Source organism: Sabethes cyaneus, chromosome 2 (genome assembly GCF_943734655.1).
Source record: "Sabethes cyaneus chromosome 2, idSabCyanKW18_F2, whole genome shotgun sequence".
Lineage (NCBI taxonomy): Eukaryota > Metazoa > Arthropoda > Insecta > Diptera > Culicidae > Sabethes > Sabethes cyaneus.
In genome coordinates, this window is record NC_071354.1 from 174,264,798 (window position 1) to 174,275,815 (window position 11,018).

At 41.3% G+C, this 11,018-nt stretch overlaps 1 protein-coding gene across 1 annotated transcript in view; it reads right to left on the reverse strand.

Moving 5' to 3' along the window:
• Positions 1 to 10,533, reverse strand: part of LOC128737050 (T-box transcription factor TBX6-like) — a 93,005-nt gene extending 82,472 nt beyond the window's left edge. The window contains exons 1-2 of the mRNA XM_053831597.1: positions 10,525 to 10,533; positions 2,516 to 2,597 (exon numbers count right to left, since the gene is read on the reverse strand). Of these exons, the coding sequence (XP_053687572.1) occupies positions 2,516 to 2,597; positions 10,525 to 10,533 (91 nt within the window). The remainder of the gene's footprint in view (positions 1 to 2,515; positions 2,598 to 10,524) is intronic.
• Positions 10,534 to 11,018: the final 485 nt, after the last annotated feature.

Sequence of the window (11,018 nt, forward strand, 5' to 3'; positions counted from 1 at the left end):
TGTTTAAGTGTTTAATTTATGTGTTAGTGTTCATCAATATGCATGTTTATTTAGTATACTTAATAAATTTATAGAACATTTGAAAGCAATTATAAAAATCGTGTCTCTACCCTGCGAAGTCGAAGAAATCAAATATTTGTTTGTGTTATTCAGTCTAATTCTTCTGTCCATACTAATTTTGTCTACTTCGTAGAATTTTGTCCGAATTTTGGGCGAATCCTTTCGGAAAGACGTTGCCTACGCCCTTTTTGTAGTGAGCTGCATTTGATTTTGAGATAAAATACAATTCACATTCGGTGCAAGGGCGAAATTATAAATGCGTCACGTGACTGGTTAATTCGTGGGTTTAATTCTGTGACGCTTCTTAGAATGAGATCAAAGGTTTTCGGTCCACTTTTGTAACCTTTGTCATTTACCAAAGGATCAACCCTTTGTTTGAGGAATAATAAATATAAAATAGATTGCTTAACTTCAACATTTAGCCTGAGCAATCACCATTCCTGTGTACTACCGTAATGCTCGGTTTATGTGTTTACGTGCCTCAGAAGATAAAACTTTTTGTGAGTTTGAAAACTAACGCTGATCGATGGTTTTCCTAATATGTATAATTTATTCAATATGTCACTTTCTTCTTATTTCTATTTAAAAAAAGAGTTTTCTATTTATTTTCTGTACCCGCTCCCCCATTCCGTAGACAAGCGTGAACTGCCCACGTGGTTTATGGATGGCCCATTTTCTAGAGAGCAGCTCGATGGTCCTACCCTTACTAACACACCAGGATTCCTGTTTTGATAATTCCGAGGATTATAGGATTTATCGTAAGGGTGATTCCTTTACCGAGTTTCAGGCAAGTACCCCGGAGATTCCAATTTGGAATTCTCACGCAAGAATCCTGATTCTATAAGCAAGCCCAAGTAACAATTTGGGTTTTATTACACTCTAATGATGGCATTTAGGATCAAAATTGGTCATGAAAACCACCATAAGAGTACAATAAAGCTTACATTGCTGCTTGAGAGGTATTCTGTACGAGTTTTCTGCAGAATTCCTCTACACAATTCTTATGCTAGGAACCCCGGAGATTCAGTGTGAATCTTTTTTGGTGGTCAGGCTGTCCTCACAGCGGCCTAAATGACTGCTTTGAAAAGTACAGACTTTAGTCCAGCATTAAAAATGATGGAATGAATGGAACACTAAAATTTTGGAGCAACATATTTGAGGAATAATAGAGTAAATTTTTGCCGAAATAGAAAATTCATTTTTTTTCGTCATCTGTAATAGAACAAGTTTTTGAATTATATTGTATTATGAACAATTTTTCCTATTTCCACAAGTTTTATAACCAAATTTTGTGTAGCTTTCATTATAGTGGGAAAAAAGTTTAGGTAAGTAAGGGTAAGGGAGCGAAAAACTATCAAAAAGTAAGAGAATACAAGCACACTTTTGAACCAATAAGAATTTCGAAGCATTGTGCAATTTTATCGGGGCCTGAACCGTCGGATAACAACTTTGAAGGATTTAGAATCCCTACTGAAGCATCAATTTGTGAAACTAACTTCATTCAGTAGGCAAGCTTTCTCTTCATCTTCTGAAATAAAAGCAACTTTTGACACTGGATTAGGAAACAAATGGTAAAGAGCATAAAAGAGTTTAGTTCTCTGAATTAACAGGAAGTCCCACGAATACACAGTACTTAACATCGTCTCTAGTACGAAAAGCCTTTATCTACCTCACAATATATCAATAACGGGATAGTCCCGCAGAACCAGGAAGTTACTTTAATTTTGCGAAGTTTTAGTTTCTTGAATTATTTATGTAAAATCTTTAGCATAATAAATATGTAGCTATCAACAGTTATGTTATAACTAATAGTGTTAACTACAGTAAATACTGTTTATTTTGTTGATAAAGCAAGACTCAAAGATATAAAGTGTCATAGCAATAAACTTTGTTGACAAGATAATATCACTAAGAATGTCAAGCTGCAATTATATGCAAAACTGATGCATCAAATCATGTTACATAGACGCACAAATGATTACATTCAGCGTAATATGAATTAATTAATATTAATTAATTAAAGCATTTATTCAAACATTACTCAATCATGAAATTTCACTTATGCGCAATTCGACTCCTTGCGGTCAGGCACAAAATAAGAACAAATGTTTTGTAAGGGAAACCTGTAATACGAACTTTTGAGCACCTACCCTAGCATAATGCCTCCAAAATGCTTCAGGCAAATTGTTTACCTTACTTCATTTTATCAGTTTTAATGACTTCATCACAACTCGGTACGCATGATTTAATACTAATTAACTAGCGTCAATTCTTATTATGCAAATAAGAACAGAAATAGCAATTACGGTAAAAAGAAAATTGTTTCGCAATTTTCCATCATAATGCGTACTTGCTACTTGTCATTCAGATAAAATTATTATACCACAGTGGGATGACAGATACCGCCGTACATACTGCGAAAGCAAACTATTCATCATCTTCACCATCACCGTACCTGGTATCCTTTGCAGCATTTGCTGCCGGTAAATCTCATGTGCAATATGTTGATGCATCCGCAAGTCAATCATTTCAGTCATCTTATAATCTCGGCGGCTTAGTCCGTCAGTATCGATAATCCTTGCGCTGGAAACGGACTCTCTTGACACCAGTCAACTTCACTTTAGTATTATTTATATCGCCAATCAGCTTCACGCCTAGTATATCAATTAATATTAGCTCACTCTCCCATTCATTCACTTGGGAATAATTCATTCGCAGCGTACCGTCACTGCAGCCGGCCTTTTATGACTCGGAGGGAAACTTAATTCATACAAAAACAGAAATATTCATTTGTCATGCTGACAGACAGCCCTCACGTGCAATCGCTATTCTTCACACCATCGATTATTGCATCGGAAAAATAGCTGCCGCAATCGCCGGGTTTTCTTCTCACACACCCACGCCGCGGTTGCCGTCGCGAAACCCAGCCGAACGAACCCGTCGCCACCGAGCGGGGTGTCTTTTTTTATTGTTTGTTTATTTCGCGAATTTATGCACCCTTTTGCAAACACGCGTCCAGTCGGTGAAAAAATCGTCTCGCAACTGCTTGCGCCAATGAAATAGCCTTACTCATTGGCCGTCCCAATTGAACGACCGCATGCTCGCGCTCTCCGCACTATGCGGCGCACCTCCTCGATACGACGCTCGCGAATATGGTCAAAAAGAGGTAGAAAACCCGAAGGGAACAATAAGCGACAACAAAGAAAAACAACAAAAACCTGGTCAGCACACAGCCTGCGGACGTACAGGTTCGGGTGGTGATCGATAGCCCCTTGTGCTTCGCATCGCAAAGAGACACATCAAAACGAAACCTGAAATAAAACATGTGTGAAACAGATTGTGGAAAAACTTGTTTTCCTGCACGAACACATGCACAAGCAGTAATAAAATCGAACGAACGTCTAGCACGAAGTGAAGTGTTTTGTTACTTTTCCCCCTTCGCTCTTATTCAGACGATGCTGATTGGTCAGCGGCGAGCACGCCCACTTACACTTTGTCTTACGTTTCACACTGTGTTCATACAACTCAGAGAACCAACCCCGTTCGGAGAGGGAATCAGCACAACTGTTGGCAGCTTGGCAGGAAGCCTTTCCAGTGCTCGGTTTATTGCCGATATGTGGCCGATTGCATAGCGCAAAGAACCGGTGCGGCGGCGCACGCAGTTTCACATTCAAAAGGGAATGAAATGGCGTGAAACATAAAACGAAACTCAATGCGCCATAAGTGTATACACGAAGATATGTAGACAGATGCACCCGGTTCGTCACCTGCCAGCAGCCCAGCCCAAGTTCTTTCCTTGCATCGCTCGCATCGGCTCCAACTTCACGCAAAGGCAACATGGCGCCCGTATTAGGCCACATCGTATGGCGATTAGGCAAGGCTGGATTTTTATTGATTCTGTGAATTTAGCAGTAAACAGTTTTAGATCATTTGTTTTTGAGGTTATCGAAAAATTCGGTGTAATTTTGAGCGCAATCGGTGATAATTTCGAGTTAGCGTTAGACTCCCTTTTGTTCATATGCAGTCCAATCGTATTTCAAAATTGTCTGTGAATTTTTACAACGGCCCCGATTTTGTTCAAACTGATGTAGTTATACCACTTCAAAATAGTTTGGTTTCTTATCTTTTATTTGACATTTAGGGGTTTTCATTTACCTATTTGGCGTGTCAAATAAAAGGTTTTTATGTCAGAAAAAAGATTGAAAGATTGCGAAAACGGAAAATACCCGTTTGCTCTTGTTTTTCTGGTATAAGAACGAAACTTTTTCCTAAAGGCTGAGATTTTTATACATAAAATTTACCTAAAAAAATCAAAAAGGATTGTTTTGTAAGTTTTTGAGATTTTCTAAATATGTTTTTCAAAAACATTTAATGCAATTGAAACGCGTGGTGTTTTATTTTCTTTTCAGCAAGGAAGCGGAGATTTTTGGTATGCAGTTCTTACCTTGATCCTCCTTTCATTAAAAAAAAACACCAGGCGTCTCCATTGCATTTCCGAAACTATAAATATTTTTAAAAAATTGTCCCTAAAAACAACAATTTATATCTTTCTAAATTTTTATTGTTATGTAAAATAATCTCAATTGGTTAAACAACACACTCGACTAGAGATTGAGGGCTGTGAGTTCGCTAAGTCTATATTTTTGGCCTAACATCAAGAATTTTTCAGTTTGCCTGAATCTACATTTTTCGCATTAAGCATTTATTCTTCCCAACAGAAAAAATAATCTCAACTTTTCTGAATAAATAGGCTTTTTACTCCTCACACCATGGAATGTTTTTATAATTATAAAAATTTCTTAACTTCAATGAAAATTTTTTTCTGAGATTAGTAAAATATTTTTGACGCAGGACTACGACTTACGGCAAGGTCCCAGGTGTCATTCCAAAAAATCAAAAATCCTGACTGTCGACGACACCCCATCAGCCATATATACGTTTGCCATACGGACGTTTGCCATACGTATGATTGCCATACAGTCGAATGCCATAATGCATGTTTGCTATAATAGACGGGAGCCATACAGACGAATGCCAAAACGTATGTTTGTCATAATGGACGGGAGCCATAATATACGTTTGCCATAATATACGTTTGCCATAATTTATATTTTTGGTATGGTGGCCCAGAACTACACTTCGACCGGTTCAAAGCTTAAAGGACCAGCGCGACCAAGTCGCAAGAGGCCTAATTGATTCCATTTAAAAAAAGCGGCTTTGCCGCTTTTCTTTTTATAAACGATATCTCGATGCGAGGACTAGGGAAAACTAACTAAAGGACGGTAAACCTAGGAAAACGAATAGACCTAGACAGTAGTGATTTCTGCGGGGGGGGGAGCTGCCCCGCGCTTCCGACGGCGGATCACCGACGAACACTCGCTGTTGTCTGCGGCCGGCTCGCCCTGAATCATCTAGGAAACGTTAAATGTATGGATTATGGCAAACGTACATTATGGCTTCCGTCCATTATGACAAACATACATTATGGCATCCGTCTGTATGGCTCCCGTCCATTATGGCAAACATACATTATGGAATTCGTCTATATGGCATTCGTACGTATGGCAACCGTCCGTACGGCTATCGTATTTATGGCTCTCGTCCGGTCACCGTCGATCGAAACCAGCTACGCACGAAGCCGGTTTTCTGGATAAACTGACATCGAAGACCAAATACATGAAAGGAAGAGGCTCAAAGCAAACAAACGCGTGCCTCTCACAGACGGCGACGAACTAAAAGTGGTAGATGAGTTTGTGTATTTGGAATCACTGCTGAGCGCGGACAATAAAACACTAGTCAGGAGGTCCAGCGGCACATTCAAGCGGAAAATCAGGCCTACTTTGCTCTTCGCAAAACGCTACGATCGAGAAGCAGACTCAACAAGATGGCTCGACCAAGTCGAAAGTGTTTTGTGCCTTCTGAGACGACTGGGAAATTGGCGTCGAGCAGCCCAAGATCTAGTTGAATGGAGCCGACTGCTTGAAACAACACGAGCCACCCCTATGCTCCTCTATGCTGCCGATGACAACGACGATACATTGTGTCATTCTCCTCTATCGTACGCAACTACCGACCAATAAGTTTGATCTAATCTAATTTCTCATACGGGACCAAGTTACTATATCACTAAATATCAATAACAGTGAAACCTTACCAATACTTAGTGAAATTATTGCTTACTGATAATTATCAGTAGTTAAAGATAGTTTTCCCATCTCTAGCCGTTAGTGATGTCCGAAATTTTCAATTATTCGATTACCGATTAATCGGTGAGCGTTGTCTGCACTAATCGATTAATTCAACTAATCGTGTCAGTGGTGTTCGATAAAACATATTCGAATATTTCCTTGATTAATTTGATTAATCGAACGATTATGAACGATTAAAGAGCATTATTCGGGGATTATTCGTACTCATTGAACGATTATTTCAACTGCTCGTGCTGGCAGTATTCGATTAAAAATTATTCGAATATTCCATGTGTTATTCGATTAGTTGAATTAATCGAACGATTTACGGACATCACTACTCGCCGTAAAGAATTTGCAATCTGTTGAAACAATAGGTTTTACTCTTTTTTCTGGCACACTTCCCTAACACAGACATCAAATTGGACAAGGTTTAATCGCGTTAGAATAAAATTTGTTGGCACGAGAAGACTTGGTGTACGTACTTACTCACTTGCAAGCCAGTTTGTATAAATTTTTGTTGCGGTAATTATATGTAATGAATTACCTCCATTATGGGCACACGATGCCTTCTCTGAGGAGCCGCATCACCACTATTGGCATACCAATGATGTTAGAAATAAAACTTCCTCTTTAAAAAAAATTCGTATTTCCAATCATAATTTTTAGACAGATTAAGAACGTTTCAAGCATATCGTGTGATAATTCATGCTGACACAATGTATTTTACGCCAAAATTTGAATTTTTATTACTAAATGCGCTACAACTGGTACGCTTACCCTAATAAACGCAATTTTCCATCGAAAAGAGAGGTTTATAAAATCTATTTGTTATATATTTACCGGCTCTTCATAAACAATTTTATCCTACTCTCCCTTTGCTGCGATTAAGTGCACATGGTAATGTCATGAATTGCTCATTAATTAATAAATAATACAAGAAATTACCTCTTTTGGAGCATCTGGCGTCGGTCTCGTGTCTTCTAATATTGTGGGAAGGCAATCAAAATTAATTTGGCTAAATCCCATTTTTCTACTAGCGTTGGGGGTAACTACAAGATGTTGTTTGTTGCAAAACGATTAACGATTTTTAGAATGTTTCGAGATATTCTGAGCTTGTTGACTACTTACCTTTGACGTTCAATCATGTCTTTGTAGAAATATTGGTTGCATAAGATTCTAACCATCAGCCGAATTTTATTTATTTCGGGGACTTTGTTTGCGTACAACTCCGAGTACAATGTGGTATGAAAACCCGGCGTCCTTTCCAAGGTTTCTTTGAGCATCTGTTAATATACAGTTATAAACATATTAATTGTAGGAAAAGTAATATAGTTATCGGAATATTTGATAAAATATGAAAATGCTGTATTTATTTATTTGTGTTTTAATGGGGCTTTCAACCGGTGATTGGTTCTCCCCAAAAAGGCGTATTTAAAATTAAAGAATGAATAAATTAAATATTGTCATCAAATATGTCGTAAATGATTGCATTTAGAAAGGTAATTAGATTTTTTAAACAAATTATTGTGTCCTGAAAATAAAAGAAAAAAGGAAAACTTTTTCCAAATTAAATTCTACTATTAATATTTATTCTCAACAGATACGTATTTCACCTACGACTTCGTCATTGTCTGTTTTCGATTAAAGACCTAGACACAATGCATACGGATTTTTCTACGTTGCGGCAATTTGACAGTTATCCCATGGGTTTTCTGATGAATTTCCGCAACGTTGTAAAATCCGTATGCATTGTGTCTGGACCTTAAGCCTGCAAGCCGTAGGCGCGAAATACATATCTGTCGAGAATGTATATCAATAGAATTTAATTTGGAAAAAGTTTTCTTCTTTCCTTTAATTTTCTGGTTTCGCATTCTACTAAGGCTGTCAACCATTTCACGAAATTTTTAACATCTTATTTGACAGTTCGGTAGTTATTTCTCTTCGAGTGGTTAAAATCAGTTCAGAATGCGAACCATTTCATATTTGACAGATTGATAATTGTTTTGCTCAATGAGAGCATATAAGGTGAAGATGAAGATTTGTTTCTGTAATAGCGAATTTGTTTATTCAGTCCGGGTTGGAACTGTATGAATTTTCGATGTTCATATTCTCCTACTTGAAAGGTAAAATTCATCTAATTTCAACCCGGGTTGAATAAACAAATTCGTTATTAGATATTACAATCCAAACATTTATTAAAAATCCAAGGAAAAACCAGTGAAACACATTGAAGCTCTCTTCCTAACTTCCTCGAAGAGAGCTTCGAAGTGTTTCACTGATTTTTCCTTGAATTTTTTCTACCAATGCATGGATGCTTATCGTATAACGAATTTGTTTATTCAACCCGGTTTGAAATGGGATGATTTTTTGATAGTTAAAACGGATTAGACAATCCGTTCGCAAGAGGTGCTTTCCAGCGATCTCCGCGAATGTCGCTCCAATTACCTCTACGCCGAACGCAGCGATAAATGGCCCGTCGCTAATAAAAGCAGTGGAAAGAAAGAGAGACATGCTACCAAAAGTGGTAGCGGCGCCACATCAGCTCGATGCCATTATCGAGTTCGTGGCAGGCGGCAGCACCCTAGCGAAGGACCTGAAACAAAGTCTGCTCATGCTTCGGGGCACCATGCGTGCTGCGACGAAGGAACACAGTGAACTCGAAGCGCGAGTAAAAGTGGCAGAGAAGGCGTTTGAATCGCGGTCTGTACAAATGGATGCCAGCCTGTCAACGACTGACCACACCGTGGCCCTTGCGACTACGGAGCAGTCCAGTGACAACAAGGTATCAACCAAACGTGCAAGGAAGTCCCCGGGGGAAGAAACCCCCACGGGCCCGAAGAAGCGCTTGATTGTCGTAAGCAAACTGAGGAACCCACCGAGGGTAACAAGACGCAGTTAGCGCCCGACAATCAGTGGGAGACAGTAAAATAGAAGAAGGCCAGCAAGAAAGAGGACGATCGAACTCCACCGAAAGTGGTCAGAAAAAAGAAAAGAAAAGGCGATGCCCTTAACTTCAAAACTGAGTGGCTGAGATATACAGAAATTTTGAAGGCCATGGGAGGCGACGAGTAGCTGAAGGGTCTTGGCGCGGATGTGCGGAGTATCCGCCGCTCCCGCACCGGCGACATGATCCTTGAGCTCAAAAAGGATGCCATTGAGAAGGGTTCTGCCTACAAAGGGCTGGCAGAAAAGGTCCTTGGTGATAGCATACAGATCCGCGCACTAACGCCTGAGATGACTCTCCAGCTTAAAAACCTGGACGAGATTACTGAAGCGGTCGAACTGACACGAGCTCTCAAGGAGCAATTTAACGTGGTGGTGACTACCGAAGCAGTTCGTCTGCGCAAGGGACCGGCGGGAACCCAGGTAGCTACAATAAGACTTCCAGACTTCCACTGGTAGACGGATATACAGCCCTGAAGGCGGCCAAGCCGAAGGTGGGATGGTCCGTATGCCCACTGAGCGTGTTCCAGCAGTCGGAGGCTTGCTTCCGGTGCTTTGAGCGAGGGCACAAGTCCTGGAGCTGTAAGGGGCCTGACAGAAGCCACTTGTGTAGAAGATGTAGTGGCGGTGCGGGCCATATAGCGAGGGACTGTTCTGCGCCGCCCAAGTGCCTGATATGTACAGGCCAACGGGATGCTAAGCACACAACAGGAGGCCCAAAGTGCCCGGCAGGCGCGCCGGCGACTAAAACACGGGCGTAGTGCAGGTAACGCAACTAAACTTTAACCACTGCCACGCGGCCCAGCAGCTGTTGTACCAAGCAGTTACTGAGTCGTTGACGGACATTGCCATCATCTCGGACCCATACCGCGTCCCTGCCGGAAACGGTAACTGAGTCTCGGATAGGTCCGAGATGGCGGTTATATGGACGACAAGCAGGTTCCCGGGTCAAGAGGTTGTGTCTACTGCAGACAAGGGATTTGCGGTTGCCAAAGTGGGTGGAGTGTTCTACTGCAGCTGTTATGCTCCGCCGAGTTGGTCGATCGAACTGTTTACGCGGATGGTAGACCGAGTATCAGTTGTGCTGACTGGTCTAAGGCCGGTGGTAGTGGCGGGCAACTTTAACGCTTGGGTGGTTGAGTGAGGAAGTCGTCGCACGAACCATAGGGGTCGGATTCTGCTTGAGGCTCTGGCAAAGCTCAACGTAGACCTGGCCAACGTCGGCACCACAAGTACCTTCAGTAGGAATGGTGCAGAGTCTATCATCGACGTGACATTCGGCAGTCCTGGTCTGATAGGAGACTGGAGGGTAGACAATGGCTACACTCACAGTGACCATCAGGCGGTCCGATATGGTGTTGGTCAGATAACGAGGCGGCAGGCGGCAGGTAGAGCCAATACTCCAACCACCCGTGGATGGAAGACATCATACTTCAATCCCGAAGTATTTGTGGAAGCGATCCGAAGAGAGTGCGGTGATCGCGATATGCCCGATCCGAACGCTGATCATTTGGTTGAGGTGCTGTCGCGAGCGTGTGACGCCACCATGCCTAGGAAAAGCCGACCTAGGTATGGTAGGTCACCGGTTTACTGGTGGACATAAGAAACTGCGGAACTCCGCGGAGCCTGCTTTCGTGCAAGGAGAATTATGCAAGGGCAGAGGAGAATGTCGAGTAGCACTGCTAGCACTGGGATAATAGCTAGCAAGCGAGCCTGCTTTGAAAGGTTATGTGCCAGTGCCAATGCGAACCCGTGGGGTGATGCCTACAGGGTCGTAATAGCAAAGACCAAGGGCGTGATGGCGCCCGCAGAGCGATCGCCAGT